The sequence below is a fragment of the Neolamprologus brichardi genome, chromosome 23 (genome assembly GCF_056152115.1).
Source record: "Neolamprologus brichardi isolate AB-2024 chromosome 23, ASM5615211v1, whole genome shotgun sequence".
Lineage (NCBI taxonomy): Eukaryota > Metazoa > Chordata > Actinopteri > Cichliformes > Cichlidae > Neolamprologus > Neolamprologus brichardi.
The window spans coordinates 174,548-191,456 of record NC_142125.1 but is presented as its reverse complement, the minus strand read 5'-3'; the positions used below and the strand labels follow the sequence as shown (position 1 = coordinate 191,456).

The 16,909-nt window shown below is 40.8% G+C and overlaps 1 protein-coding gene across 2 annotated transcripts in view; it reads left to right on the top strand.

The window, feature by feature from the left end:
- pex5la (peroxisomal biogenesis factor 5-like a) overlaps nt 1–16,909 on the top strand; it is a 108,464-nt gene that overhangs the window by 50,646 nt on the left and 40,909 nt on the right. For both annotated transcript variants that reach the window (XM_006803312.2, XM_006803311.2), the window contains 3 exons: nt 8,310–8,421; nt 15,368–15,577; nt 16,269–16,389. In XM_006803312.2, coding sequence (XP_006803375.1) covers nt 8,310–8,421; nt 15,368–15,577; nt 16,269–16,389 — 443 coding nt within the window. The remainder of the gene's footprint in view (nt 1–8,309; nt 8,422–15,367; nt 15,578–16,268; nt 16,390–16,909) is intronic.

The following is a 16,909-nucleotide window of genomic DNA, read 5'->3' as shown; positions in this document are numbered from 1 at the left end:
GCACGTCAAGTCAGGTCAGGTTTGTTTGGATGATGGATGATGTCTGAATGGGCCTCACACAGACAGGCTTCAACCAGCCGGACTCTTTATGATGATACATGAAAATGAAACGAGACGTCACGTTCACCTCTTCCTCTGTTCACAGCTCTGATGTCCTCATTTCTTCATCCATGCAGAGCTGTGTGCTTCTGTATGTGCAACAGATTTGCTGTTAATTATCAGGTTTTCTTTTATTTTTGTTATTTTGTTCATTTTTATGGACTTTTAGTAAAAAAGGTAAGATTCAATGTGCAAAAAGTACTTTAAGTATTCTGGATATATTCCTTTTTTAATATTACGTTGTACTTTTTTCACACTGTGTCTCCTAAAAACAAACCAGTCAGGCAAAATGTTGTACTGGGTGGAATATTTCAAACCTTTATTTACAAACAAAATTCAAACTGAATTAGTGTCCTTGGCCAAAATAGGCAGGGTTAACCTTGGTTTGGTGCTAACCTACCATGACTCTCAGGACAAACTGGAGTAACCAGAGAAATAAAAAATATCCAGGATCCTGTTGCTGTGAGGAAGCCGTGCTAACCACTGATCCATACCTCTGCCAGTTCCAGTCATTATAACAAGACACGTTATAGAGCCAGCTGTTAGGAGCTGTTAGGACCGATCTTCAGCATTAATAAAACCAGTCTTGGACAAATCACAAGAAAAGTACAGAGCGATGGGCTGTTGAATTGATGATTTTTGTCCAAAGGCAGTCTGGTAGATAGAGGTGGGAATCACCATACATCCCACGATACGATATTATTGCAATTTTTTAAAATATTTTGCGATATTCAGATTCTGTACATAAAGGTAAACTTATATTCATTTCAATATTCATTTTCTCTAATATCAAAGTCTCACACTCAGTCTTTCTCTCATTTCAGTTTGATTGTTGACAAACTGAACGGTTTGTATTACAGTCTAGTCCACCTTAACTGAATCAACCATCTGGTACAATTATAGCTATTCTGAACTATGCAGTTTATGAAAACTATGCAGCCCCTTCAGCAACTGAAGAATTTGAAAGTAAATTAAAACAAAATATAATTTTACATTAAATAAAAAAGTTTTAAACTTAATTCAAATAAAACATGTCTTAAATTAAAATAAGTAAACTGTCATGTTTATTGCTGCCAAAAACAAGTTAAACACATTTGGACAGTGAAGGAATGTCAGGATTCTTGCTCAGAAAAAGGATCAACATGCTCTGAAGTCAGAGCACAAAAACCTTTTTGTAACAAAGTATCGATTTCTGCTGTCCCTGTATCCATACATTATTAGCAAACAAAGTATCACCATGCTACACAGTATCCATTTTTTCCCCCACCCCTACTGGTAGCAAGCTTTGAGTATGAAATAATGGCAGCTTTATTCTTCACTCAAATATATAAGGGAAGAAATTATTCTTTTTTTTAATATTTCACTTTTGACTCTGTTGCCTAAAGTCAAATCATATAAAGCCATCACGATGACTCCTAAACCCCAACAAGCCTTTGGGATGAGTAGATCATCACCACCCACAAGAAGCTGCTTGGAAACAAAAGTAACGAGTAAACAACCTGATGCATCACAAGAAGCTTTCTAATGATTTGTAAGAATCAATTTTGCATTTAAAAAAAAGACTTGCTGCATTATATAATCCCCGACCACAGCTCATATACTTTGACTGTTATCATTTTTCTAGACAACCATCCATCGCATAGCTGCCAGCTTTTAGCTAACAGCTGACATTAGTTCTCTTTGCCTTTATGTAGTGTTTTCCATCCTCTGCACCTCCTCCTACCCTCACCTCAGCCTCCCCTCCTTCAAAGCTCTGGTACACAATCCCCCTGACAGCAACATCTGAGAGTCAAGCCCAAGTGGCACAATTAGTTGAAGCTTTCTATTACATAATATTCTAGATTACTGCTTAAAGCACTTGTAAACAAAATGCCAAAGTGCTTTGCAAAGGAGAGAGTTAAAAAAAGGCAGCGAGGGAAAACAGTAACCTCCTCATAGCAATGGGCAAACAGCTCACAAAGCTCCTCTCCTGCCTTAGAAGTGAACCTGTAATTAGTGTTTGCTACCTGCTCTGTGCCTCACACATCCTCCCAGATAAACATGGTAGATTTTCTGTCCCCATTTTCTGGTTGATTGGAGGAGGAAAATGAAGAGGTCTCCTCATTTCAAAGCCATGAACAGACTCCTGTGGCAATTACACAAAGTGCTTTGAAGAACTACATCAGCTTACAGTTATTGTTTAGGGTTGGGCGCAGATCGTGCAGGGTCCTCCATCAGAAGGCTGAAACAACCTCATCTTCACAGCCTCAACTTATAGGCTCAAAAGCGTTCAAAGTCAAATCAAGCTTTCAGTCTGTCAGACTCCACATTCACACCAACATCTTTAATGATGCACTTAGGCACAGCAGTGCTTTTGTGCTGAATGCTAATGGGTTATAGTTTCCTTTATGACCATTCTAGTGTTACCATGTGTTCCCCCTTAAGGCGAGACTAGTGTTTAACATTTAACCTTGAAAACAAATGTAGTCAGTTACAACGCTGAGCTTTACAACCTCAGGCCTCATGTATCACTCTGGAGGATTTTAAAATGCAGCAGGGTTGTCACCCTGTCCATAACACCAACCTGTGCTAAAATGTCTCATCTGCAGCGCTCCCAACTCACCAAGTGATGCGTCCATCATAGTAACACCAGATGGTGTCTTTAGTGAATGCGCCACACTTGGAAACTGTTGAAAAATGGAGTTGAGCCTTAAAATGAAGCCAGTGCAGAAATAGCAAAAACAAATGCAACAAATCAAATGGCCACTTGAAGCTGCTTTCAAAGCAAGTCGATGCCAACAGAGTCCCATGATGACATCCCCAACTTTTCAGCACAATTAAACATATTTACACCCTTTTGCAGAACATTTTTGGTCTCTTTGCCTTAAAATTATATATATTTTAAGAGTGTGGCCGTTCTAAGTGACAGGGGGTGTTGATATAATCTTTATATGAAAGATTAACATATTTTAACAGAGCCATTGTCAACCAAACAATGACTTTAAATATTTCGGCCATAATCCTTTTTTTCCTTATTAATAAACCTGGATGCTTATACAGCAGAGATCTGTAATTCAAAGAGTGCACTAAAGCTAAACCTCCTTTATTGTCCATTTTACATTAAAGGCAACCATAATTTACAAAATGAGTTTTCTTTCTTAAGTTTCTATAAAATAAAACTTGAAAGAAGTGATTAAAACCATTAACTCGTTAGGAAAGCCTTTACTGAGATCATAAACACTGCAGGCTTGTGTCCAACTTAAGAACTTAACTCCCATCAGGGGAGTTTAAAAAATGTAGGGTGGAGGCATTTTGGCTTTGGCTTCATTTTCCAGGGCCAGAAGCTACAGCCATCTATAGTCTGTGGGTGCCAGCTAATATCTATTAAATAACACGTTTTTCTGTCTGGTTAATTATAATGTCAGTCTATCCTCCAGTTCTGATGATGTTGTATATTTGCATGCATTTAACACTAATTAGCAGCTATTTGTTCCTGTGCCCCATACAGCCGATGTTTGCAACTTGTTCAAGCATGCTAATGTAGCTAACTGTTAGCTTAGCACTCCAGCCTCTGATCTTATTCTGGCAACAACCATAATGCCAGAACTGAAGCCTGAAAACAACATCCACAAACTACTGGGTGACATCTATTAAAAAACCCGTCACTAAGCGCTATCAGTGCATAATCACAAAGATTTATCACCTTGACTTAAAACTGAAATTTGCATCCTTGATTTAAAGAAAAGGCCAACTGTACCAAAGATGTTTTGTGTGAAGTTTGTCACCATATTGTTTCAAATGTCACATTTTCTGGGGATATGCTAAAGTCAGCTGTCAGCAGAACCTGGCTCAGCAGGGATCCCAATCATGTCTGTCAAAACTTTAAATCTCAACACTGTTCAATTAAATCAGAGCATTACTGGAGGACTAAATGATGTTTTCTAAATGATCCACATGCTGCTCATTTGACAGAACTGACCTTCAGTCAAAATAAATAAATAAATAAATAAAGTGGAAAAATCCAAAGTCTTGTAACGTAGAAAAACTTGTGTAACTGTAATTAAAGTTGCTAAAATACTTTACATACAAAAAGGTTCAGATGGATATGAGGAGACATGATGGTGAAACCTGTAAAATATGTTGGAAAGCTCATTATGTAAAAAAAATAAACATAACAACAACTGATTTGATCCATTTCAGTCTGACTTTAGGGAAAAATCAGTACAGGAGCTGCTTCATTGCAGTTGGCTTATGAACAGCACTTTAAACTGTAGCGTCTGATTTTGCCAACTCGCTTCAATAGAGTGAAGCTGGCTCCACACTGGAGGCCTTACTGGGCAACTTCAGGCGAGTACAAACGACATATCCACTGAAATGGGCAGGAAATAAACTCAATCCTCAAGGAAGCAACCGAAGTGACTACCAATGAGAGTGAAGATTCCCTTTGACTGACTGGTAGTAAATATATTAAAGCATCGCCTAGGCAACTGGGGCCATGAATGTTAGAGCCATCAGCTTCAACGTGATGTGTGACAAGCTAATCGCTGCTGATGTGAGATGGTGTAGATGGAGAGGCACTCGAGTGGCTCTTATGCAGTTTATCAAACAGAGCACAACACGTGGGATCCCACAGGGCTCGGTCCTTGGACCTGTTTAGTTTCCTTTATATCTGCATCTATTCAGCCATGTAATCCATAATTATACACGAGTGTCTCACCATCGTATGTGCCAATGATGCCATGTTCAGGTCTCATTTAGTCTCCGGCCACACTGCCATTACAAACTGTGCACCTTTAATTCTTACTGCTGAACTCTGATAAAAGTCCTCATTATTGGTCCTGATCATATTAATAATAATGTTGGTCCCCTTTGTTGGACAAGTAATATCTCAGCAAAAGCAATCTGCTAAAAATGTGACATTATTTTCAATCAGCGACTCAGTTTTAGCCACATGTCAAAGTCTGATCCATGTTTGCTTCATACAGAATGACTACAGACTGCAGATCACTCCATGGCTCCACTTTAGATCTCAGAATATCTCAGACTCTTCAGAGCAGACACTCAATTAAAGGTTGCACAGTCCAGTCTTCCAGGCTTCTCTCACCCCAACCAATCACAGCAGATGGCCGCCCCTCCCTGAGCCTGGTCCTGCTGGAGGTTTCTTCCTGTTAAAAGGGAGTTTTTCCTTCCCACTGTCGCCAAAGTGCTGCTCATAGGGGGTCATGTGATTGTTGGGTTTTTCTCTGTATCTATGAAGCGCCTTGAGGCGACTTTTGTTGTGATTTGGCGCTATATAAATAAAACTGAATTGAACTGAATTGAATTTAAAACAAAGGGACACTGTGCTTTCACTGTTTTAGCCCTATACTGTTGGGCAATTTTTCTTTGACCATCAGGCTCAACACAATCAGGTGCTATTGAAAATCCCACCTCTATAAATGGGCTTTTGTATAATGTTTTATAGTATTTTCTTATATTTTTAGCCTTGCCTGCATTGCCTATCGTTTGTACACATATATATGTCACTCTCTGTAGTGAGATGGCAAAAACATGAACAGGAAACAGAAAAACAGAGGAGCAATGGAAGAAATCTTCCTCTCACAGAAACACTGACACCTATGGGTTTTTTTTTTAACTCAGGTGATATGTAGTTGACTGAGAACAAGTGATTTAATTAAAAGCAACAAAAAGTCACTTAAGATGAGTCACTTCCTGCATTAAAGGCCAGCAGCGGTTATCCGGGTTAGCATGCACTCCTTTCACACCGCTAACAGCTGTAACTGATTCAGCAGCGGCTCAGCCTTCACTCACACTCAGCTGCACCTCTGCAGAGCAAGCAGTCTGTAAATCACTTAACATGACCTTTAGAAACAAGTCCACCCTCATTTCATTTTAAGATTGGTTGCTTCAGACCAAATTGGACAATAACACACTGGCTTCAACAAAAGGTGAACTCAGGCTGCTCGGCATTGTGAGACTTCCCATGGACAAAATCTCTGCTCAGACAGCAGAGCAGCACCAACACAGCCTAATTATCTGTGCTGGGTCACCGTTCCTGCTACTCAGCACAATCTCTCACAAACTAACGGCCCGTCTCCGGGTATTATTCATGTCCTCTTTAAAGCATCTCTGCTGCAGAGCAAGGACAAAACCAAAGCTGTCATTTCACTTCTCCCCTAACCCACCGCTGATAAATAAGAGTAAGAATTCATATAATGTCAGTTTAATGTAATAGAGGCACAGCATATAATATGCTGCCCTGCTTCTCTTTTTCCAGTTTTCTATTGGTTTTTATTTTTATTCATTCAGTAAAAGGACTAGATGTTACAGTCCCTGGTGATGCATTGCTTTAAATAGAGACAATCTTGGGGGACGGCTGAAAGAAAAGAAGCCCAGAAACTTTACCAGCGGCACACATTGTTGTGTGCCTCAACCTTCGGTCTTTCACCCAGGCTAATCTGCCATTTTTCCTTGGTTGGGTTTAGGGATTAGATCTGATCTAAATTATTAAAATGTGGGACACATCGTCAGCAGTGGACCTTGGATTCATCGGGTGTTTCGGCCATTATCACTGGACACCCTGATCCAGGGAGGCCCTGCCTGATCAGGCCCCGGAGTGTCAGTGTTTTATGTTAACTTGTTATTTCTCTTCTTCTTTCTCCTGTTTAGGTTTCTACAATTTATTCTCCGTTCAATGCAACTGAGAAATACTCACCTCTTTAACCTTTATGGAGCCTCATTTTAATTTAATTTTCACTTTTGGCTTTTAATTCAGTTCAGTTTCCGTTTGTTTCCAGAGTGCGTTTGTTTATTTGTTTTTAAAAATGTTTAGTTTTACTTTAGTTTCTATTAGTTTCAGTGCTATTTCTAGTCCCCATTAATTATTGTTGCACAGAGGACATATGTGAGAAAAGCACTTCACAGTCTTGTACACACCAGGAAACAAACACTGAAACTAAGAACATTTCCTGTATATATCTTCTAATTTTATTTCAGTTGGTTTTCCAAGTTCACAAAATCGCAGTTTGAATATTTTTCAGTGGTTTCATTTTTATCTTTGTTACCTGAAATATTTTTTCACACGTTTTGACAGCTGGTGGAGCCGATCCTAAAGACGGTGAATGACTCAAAGAGACAAACGGCTTTCAGGCACTCTGGACTTTTCTCGTCTGACTGCTGAAAGCTGCTCTTTCCTGTCGACACACATTTACACAGATCTTTCTAATACGCGCATTGATGATTACCTGCCACGTTGCAATGACCATTTAGCCCAATATTCATGTCTCTGAGCAGTCAGATATTTGTTTTTCATCATTTCTCCAACGGAGGTCGAGCAGGGCCCAGCGTGCGCTCCAGATTTATTCAGGAAGCATAATTGTAAAGTAATATAACGCTATCAAAAGCCCATCCAACACTTCATCGAACATATGGCAGGCTGTGCTCAGCTTCATGCTTGCTAACTAACAGGACCTTCATTAAAATTCTGCTTGTGGCCATGGCCTGCAGAGCAACAACAGGAAATGTCACATTTCCTCGCTGCCAGCATTATGGACACGCTACACAATGACATCACCGGTGGCGGCTGCTTTCCTCTGCAAATGATGAAGAAATGGCTGGCAAATTGAGACCAGCTGCACCTGAAGTGAGGAGTACCAATAATGAACTGGATGTGACCTATTCAGCAGCTGCTCTGGCAACCCTACAAATTGGTGCATCAAAGGCAAAGTGATTTGCATTTCATGGTTTGGAGGTGAGATAAGCAGGAATGGTTGTGTAATTATTGTTCTGGACACCAAGCAGCTCCGAGTCCAGCTCATCTGGATCTCAGCGCAGTGACACACTCTCTTCTTTCTGTAGTAATCTGAGGGTTTGTCGGCACCATAGAGATGTGATTGTGTGATAACAATCATGAAATACCAGCTGTGTTCAACCATATGCCACATATCAGTTTGCAAAGAGAAGTCACAGTGGGCTCAGCCGAGAGGCCGCAGTATGTGCCGTCACATGCTGTCGTTAGATAATGTGCCCACGAGCACGTCTCCCCTAAAAGCTGCAGAAGTTCACACACTCAGGGATTTGACAGTATAGCTCTGCTGTCATGTGAACCAGTGGCCTGAATTTCCCCTCATAATAATAAGGCTTTGGGGGGCTTTCACAGAGGATTTGAAGGGAGTTGAGCATGAGAGACATGCGAAGAGAGCCTGAACTGTCTCATGTGTTTGTCCCTGCAGCTGGTGAGTGAGCAACAAGAGAGCCGCCCGCTTCTAAGCCCGTCTATCGACGATTTCCTCTGCGAGACCAAGTGCGATGGGGTTTCCCGCCCAGTTACTTCCAACACAGCCGGTACAGCACTTTTATTTCCCCATTTAAGCTGATGGTAATGTACTTACATCAGGTATTTTTCTTTCATTTGTACAAGAATTATATTTAAATCTATATTTAATACCCAGGAAAACCTTTCTGAGCCATGTTGGGACTAGAACAAATGATGTCACTTCCTCTTTTTATCCAACACGGCCAAAATCCTGGAGAGTTTCTTCCTTTTATATAATTTGCTTGTGCCTCAAGTCAGATCAATAGACCTTCATATATGATATTTTGATTCTTCACTGTCCACAGGTTGCATTCATGCCCAGTGCTCGCACAAACATTAGCTGTTGAAGGATGTACTGTCTATATATTAAAAAAGGTTTTAACATCTAACAAAGGTTCATTCTAACATTTCCTTTTCAGCTCTATGTCTAATATACTTACAGTTTTAACTCTATCCCTACTAAATCCCCCAGTAATCAGTTTTATTCACGATAATGTTTCCTGTGATTCCCACACATTATAGTGGACTGATTTATTTTCTACTTCAAACATTCAAACTGACTATATTTAAAGAATTATAATACAAATGTATTATAATTAGTGCTTTAAATGATCTGGATCAGACAGTGTTGAGAAACTCAACCATCTGACATTAACAGAAGCTGAACACCATCTTGATTTCCACATGGCATCTTTTGAACAACAGTTTGCAGATCAGACAGCTGACACATGTCATCTCTCGTCAGCTGAGAAAAATGCTGTGAGCAACTCTGTCTCTAATGGAAAAATCCTGTCTACCATTATGTTTAGGAACATAAACTGCAAAACTGGATTTATTTCTCACTGTGAGCTGGAAATAAGACGTCAAAAATAAGAATATGTCATTGGGTCCCGTCTCCTGCTGCTGCAGTTTGCAGCTACATAAAATGATGCAGGTGAAGCAAATTTTAGGTTTGATTGTTTGTGAACTTGTTTTCATGCTGCATGGAAGTTTCCAGAACCGCACGACGCTTAACAAAATCGAACAAGCAAAGATAATTACGAGCTCAAGTATGCTAATCCACATGAGTCCTCCGTGATGATGCTTTCTCTGTTTCACTCCCGTCTGCTGTTCAGCTCGACAGCAGCAGGTTTTTGGCTCTTCTGAGTCTTAAAAACCTCCATGGTTAATTATGAATTGATGTCACAGGTATCTGGGGTTTACATCTATTTAAATTTGTGATTTAAACCACAGAATCAGCTGGTCGTCTCTGCTGAAAAGAAAACAGCGCAGAGGTTTGGGGGTCTCCATCAGGACCAATGCAGCTCTGACGCATTCACAGAAAGTCGCTTCACTCTTCTGCTCTCATGTTTTCCTTTTGTCATCACTTTGATGTTTACTTGCTGGTTTAAACAGTCAAAGGGAGGCTTGAAGGATGTATCATTAACAATGTGTTCTTTATAAACTGTTAAATGTCCTCATGTGATTTAGTGAAACACATCTGTAAGTCTGACATGTGGCTGGATTTTGATGCAGTTTAATATCGTAGTAAAATCCTTGTTTAACATATTGTTTGTCCTTCGTGTGTAAAACACCGCAGCATGGGCTCATTGCTCTGAACGTACCTTCAGGTATTTGCAGCTCGAAGCCTATCCAAGTCATCTTGGTGCCCAAAAATAATCTAAATTTAAATTAAAACACAAACTAAGTTGAGCTTGGGACCACCAGCCTGTCCTTCTCAACCTTTCTTTCACCTGCACTCCTGTCTGAGCTACTTCCTGTCCTTAAAGGTGATGTGGTAGGATTGTGTCAATACATGATATTCTTGGGAATTGAAGTTTAAAAAGTGATGACAAAGATGACATTTCGATTGTTACTAGTGTAGCCCTCATTTACTCAATACCATTAAATAAATGGGCTTTGGGTTCTTTTTCTAGTGTACTCTCTTACGATATTTTTAAATTAACTTCTCTTTTGTTTCTGGGATCAATGAAGCTTATTCCTTAACAGTGGCACTACACGCGAAAATGAACACTAGTGTCTACAGTGCAGTAAATCATGTCATACACCATGTAAAGTAGAGCATTGCAACCCTCCTTTAATTTACCAAACAATGAAAACAAAATAATAAAATGGCAGATTTCAGTATTCAGGCAAACCAAAAAACCACACACAGCAATTTACCCACTGTACACAGACTCTCCACATATACAGAGTAAACCACCAGTGATAAAACAATTACAGTCCCAAACTAAACCTAAAGCCGGCAGAGATAAACCCTACGTTGCAGGCCTGTATTGCTCCAGTATACATCCAAAACGAACTCCCAACCGGAAGTTCTTCACTCAACGAGCAAAACATAAATAAATAAACTCAGTACCTTGTGAAACGTGCACTTCCCACCAGATTAATCCAGGCAACAGGTTGTCTTCAGCTCCTTCAGAAACACTCCGCTCTGAATGCAGTAGCACAAACATGAGGAAGGTCCGTGACCTCCACGTGCTCCACAAGCTTCCTGTTTTAGCTTCCCACGTTGCCAGAGGTACTCTGAGTGACTCGGGCACTCAGAGTGACTATCTGGGGTCTGTCCGTCGGTATCCAGTTCGGTAACGATCCTCTGCAGCTTGTTATGTTCCACAACTTTAGCGAAACGGCAGCTACAGTAGTCCTTATTAGCAAACGGCTGGGTTAGCCTCACTTTAACTTAATGCTGCCGCAGTAAACAAAACACACAGTCCAGCAGCTTCACGCCGAAACTTTACGTGTTATGTCACTAACTAGTGATGTGTCCTGTGTGTCGAAGCGTCGAATCGTGTGTCGGGTAATCTCGGGGGCGTGTCTGTGAAGCGCGTATCGAGGCTTGCTTTGATTACGTATGCAGTGACGTTCGAGGCCTCGCGGGCAGTCCGTACCACGTGACTGATTCAGGGACTGGTTCACCGGTTCGCGCCAGATTCGAAATAAAATGGGCAGAAAAACACAGCTGATTTCCCATCACACTGTGTTGTGGAATTGGATTACGTACGTGTTACATAGTTACTTGAGCATTTCTTCTTCGATGGAACCAGGAAGGAAGAGATTTTTTATTTTATTTTATCTCTCCTAATAAAGTATGCACACAGTAATAAATATCACAAATGATAAGCACCATAATATAAATAAACAACACTACAGATCCTATAATCTGATTTCCGTCTTTTAGTTTATTAAAAAGTGAAGCGCCAAATACTAGTTTGTGTCATTATCCAGATGTACATAAACATGATTACACAGGTACTAGCGGGTTTTGATTATCGATTAAAATCGATTCTAGCTTGGATAACGTGATATAGATTCATTAAAATCCTGAATCGATTATTAATATAAATATTACTACATTTCAACCACCACCAAACAGCTAAAACAATAAATGAGAGCAGGTACACCGATTCTGCACAAAGACGTAAACACAAAGCGTCGACGCATCAGAATCAGTGAGATGTCGCCTTTCTCACCAGACAGCGCGGACACGGTCGGGGCTGAAAGCCGACAGCTCACTGATTCTAATCTAAGGCATCTGCTGTGATGCTTACACATTAGATAAAGTCTCGAAAGTGTCAGCTTTCTTTTTATAGTTATAAAAATATGCAAATGTACTAATCTATGATCTGAATTATACTATTGACTGACTGTCTGAGGCTAACAGTTACACAATCATACCAAAACTCTGTCCTGATAGTTTCCACTTTCTCTTTTGTATCACACATACTGAGACAATATTCGGGATAAATAACCAAGAAAACAATTTACTTATTCAGTTTAGAGGTTTACACATCATTATAATCACAGAGCCCGCTTCACTTGAATTGTCCACTTGATGGCGCAGTAGAGCAAATGAATCATCACAATGCTTCGAACCATGAGTCGACCAATTGGGTGGAAAGCTTCAGTTCATCATGAGGCTTCATCTCACCATCACTATCACTAACTTACCGACACTGCGACTTATCTTTCCGAAAAGTCGCAACACACTTACTGATACTACATAAAAACAAGCTAACTTCACCGGATGCTCCGTGTAACTCACGCGCCACCGCCCTCTCTCCTCGCGCTCTCCACCCTGTGTTACCTTCACAGACCATATCCCCGTAGGAAATTACAGTTCTCACAAACAATTCACAAGAAAAGAAAGATAACTTATTTTAAACAATGCAAACATGTTTTTAATCATTTTACATGAACTTTTGCCTTTTTAATATACAAGAAAATTTAAATAAATGAACTCTTTGATATTTATATTCTCAGACTTCACTTATCTTTTACTATTTATGCATCTTTTTAACCCTGGTTACACTAGTAAACATTAAACAAATTAAACACTGATGTGTGCACACATGGTCTTGGATTGTTGCACACTTGAATGTGGGTGTGGTAAGTAGCTTCCTTCATCAATCACAAAACAACAGAGGGTCATTTTGTCGACTGGCTTGATTTTAAACTGGAGACGCACAAAACTGTGTTTGCCGATCAGACTGGAGACTTGATGCATCACATCTGTGGCATCGAGGCAGTGGACAGGTCACCTGCTGTAGTTGTGTCTTTCTTTGTGTGATGATGGAGGGTCACACGTCCTCTAGCTTTGTGGCCAGTAATATGTCCTCTCTCCACTGCAGCAGCGATTCACCGCTGAACAGTTTGGTCTTTGTTTCACGCACGCAGAGCTCTGCGGTGGCCCGATGGACACCACTGCTACAAGATAATCAGCTGTAATTTGTCACAATGTTTTGGCTCGCTAGTGTCGAACTGAAGCGATCGGGACTCTCGATGTCTCAGTGGTCATATTTACTTGTTTACTACAAACCCACTGGCCTCTACACAGTAACGTCTACTTCTAAATGCTTGCTGTATTTCTTCCTAGCATCATCATTTCAAGGAGACTCTGGGTGGTAAAACAATTTTTACATCACTGTCTCTTCATAAAGCGTTCGTGATTCTTTTGATGCTGAAAACTCTTCAGCAAGCATCCACACGAGTGCGTCTCCCTTGATTTCTAATTGTATTTGTCATCTAAAGAGCACAAGGCTGGGAAGATGAGCACACAGATTATGCAGAGATTTCAGTCAACAAATACTCTCAGTTGACATGAAGCAGCGGCGTGCCAGTTATGCCGTCACGTGCCTGCACTTTTCAGCTCGCTGAAAAGACGCCGTCGGGCTCCTCGGAGGGGAGCAAGTTTGTGGGTTCCTCAAATATCCAGAGTATGAAGACGTTTTAGTGTGGGTTTTAGCAAGTCGTGATTTTTTTATCTAACCTCACAAAAACATGTCATGTATTTGGTTTGCAGTGTTTCTCACTAAATTACTGATGGGAAATAAAGGAAGAGAGTCTACTGCAAAAGGAAAAATGCCACGATAGATACGATGCAAAGGTTTTCAGTCCCCACTCATTTCTTTATATTTTTGCTTCCAAGGAGCCAGACTCTTAGATTTTTTAATAGCCCTGAGCAGGAATCTTCAACATCTTTCAAAGTTTGTCTCCTTTTTCATTTCTAGTCCTCTCCTTGTACCTGAGCATTTTCACAGTAATGTTTTCTTGTTTGTCGAGCCACCTAACATGGATCTGTGAATCGTTTAAGCACAACAACCATTGTTGTAGCCACACATATCAGACAACAGTCACATTTTCCCAATCATAACTCCAGCCTGTCACAAAAACTCCTTTTTAGTTGAATTCTTGAAAAATGCCAACAAACAGTTTGACAGGAAGTGAATTGTATTTTTGCACCAATGAGGTGATTTCCAAAGAACTGACAAAGGCATGGCAGACCACAACCTGGTGTGCAGTATCTTCTTAAAAAGTCTGAGAGAACTGGAGGACAAAAGGAGTGACAAAAAAACAGCATCAGTCACATACATGAGAAAAAAAGGCCATCTGAAGGCGTATGATTGGCTCCAGCTTCATTTGTTAGCATGGCAACGGTCCCAAACACACTGTCTGGATAGAGAAACACAATGAAACACCATCAGTCCCATCAGTGGACCTCCCCAGAGCTAAATCTCAAAACGATGGAGATCCAAGGATCCAAGGATCAGCTTTGACTGTCCAATGAGGCGTGGGCAGAACTAGAAGACTTCAACAAATGATATTTGTCTGACGCAGTTCCTGCAGGAGAAAACATGCTCGTAACAAATGTTGACTTTCAAGTTTCCAAAAGATTGCTCCACCTGTTCACCTATAAAACACAAAGGAACGATGGTTTGCACAGTTTTCTGTTCGTACACGATGTCTGATAAAATCTTCATCGTGGAGGCAGAAAAATGCATTTCCAGGGAAATTATTGTCAGAACTGTGAACATCTGTCATTGCTTTATTTATGTCGGGAACATTAACTTGGTTAGTTGTTCCCGGGAGTTTAAGATTACTCCTCGTGCAGCTAAAATTATTTTTCGTTCACAAATTGAAAGAAAACCCAACAAATCCAAATCAGTAATAATTATATAAAAAAAATAAAAACAGAGGTGCCCTCTCCTGCTGACTCGTGCTCGAGTTACTGCACTGACCAAACGGCCTCCAGAGCCCGTCTCATCCTCATCAGACCGTGCAGTCGTTTGCAGTATATTTAGATTGGCTGAAAAGAGCAGCAGCAAATTTTTAGATGCCCACCTGAGGGGGAATACTCCAGCCTAAGTACCCCTGACAGGTCTACATGCCACGTCAGAAACCGTGCAGATCAAAATCAAAGCACAAAAAGTGAAGCTATTCAGTCTCATTACAAAGTTTTCCAAGTTTGATGCAACCTCGAAGGCCTCTTAAAGTAAAGACGTCGATAAAGTCAGATTACATTTGAGATAAGGAGATGGTCAACTCACAGATTACTGATTTTTAAAAAAGACCAGCGTGAGGGGGGAAAGTACTCCAACTTATTTTACAGATTTGATCAAATTAGAACACGTTTAATGAAGTTTCCATGGCTATCAATGATCCTTCAGAAGCTAACCATGTGCCATCTCCTCACAGTTCTCTCTTCAACTCTGGACCTGCTAGATCTCAGCGAGCCTGGAGAGAGGAGAAACAGCAGGGACAGGAAGAGCGCCCTGTTGTCCCAGGGAGACAGCCAGAAGAACAGCTCACACAGGAAAAAGACGGATGAGACAGAGCTGATCCAGGTGGAAGTTGAACACACGGGACCAAGCATGCGGACCCCAGAGAGGGCATCACTGGACTCAGGTAGAGACGCTCCAACGTTCGGGTGATTTTCTATCAGTAAATCATACTTAGTATCAGGGATGCTCCAATAAAACTGAACCGCCCCGCGCTGCCAACGCTAGTGTGCAAACGTGGTCAATCCTCCACTCGAGCCCTCTGACACACCTGATAACTGGAACAACTCCCATCATCTCGTGTGGAAGTGACCTCACACGAGTGTCCACAGAAGCACTGAGTCGGTTTAATGTGATGAGAGGGATAAAAGAAGCAGCTCCTTTTGTGTTGAAAAGGTTAAAGTCTGTAATTGTGCAGAGTCGAACCTCTGTGCTGAATAATTCATGGGACTGATTATAACTGTGATGTCATTTAATAAAAGCACAACTTTGTGTCCTGATAGATTTGTGGACAGCTGATCGTCTCCTCGTTTTTTAATTTGTTTAGACGTCGACGGCATTAATCGTTTTGTTTTTTAGCTAATTATTTGACTCTCAGGAAGACGTGTTAAAAGGTTTCAAAGCTGGAAAAATAACTTTGAACATTAGTGTCACCATTTAATCACCAACACTGATTAATTTTGCTTTTTTTCTGAACACATGAGCGTTTCCCCAAATTAACAGAAACTGGAACATCTGTGTGTGTTTGAAATGACATTTCTTTGTTTTTCCATGTCTCACTTTAGTCGCTTACATTCGTTTGTTATTACTGTCACCAGTTACAATCGGCTCACTGGATAAATGGGAAGAATTGAATCCCAACCCTGAAAGAAACGCCAACAGAAAATGGAAGCTGGAGAGACGACGTTCTTCTAAAAATTCCTCTAACGAGTTTCTGTGGTAGGTCCTCACCTCTGTATTACTCTGACTGGATAATAATGACATCATCTTTCTCATATCTGTCCAGCATCGTTATTATTTACACTGGAAATCTGAATTCCCTGTCAGATGTCCTATAATCAGAGCTTACGCAGCTTTTTGTGCATTAAAATTTGTGTCACTTTCTAGAAAAAAGTCCTTCAGACTTGTTTTGATCCCACCTCTAAGAACTGTCTTAGGCTACGTTCACACTGCAGGTGAAAGCACATCAAATCGGACTTTTCTGACCCTGTGCGGCTCATATCCGATCACGGTGTGACAGCGTGAACGGCACATTGAGAGACCGGTGTCGGAGTGTTAAAGAGCAGCTTTGAAATTCTCATGAGTTGTTTGCAAAAGAAAAACCACCATCATATTGCGGCTTCGGCGCCAGCTGCAAGGCTGGAGCTGAACAACACACCCTGATAACGACTGTGTTGAGTCTGTTCTTCCCTGCAAGGCCACCTGGGTCGGCTGGAAGACTGTTTACTTAGCCTGGCAG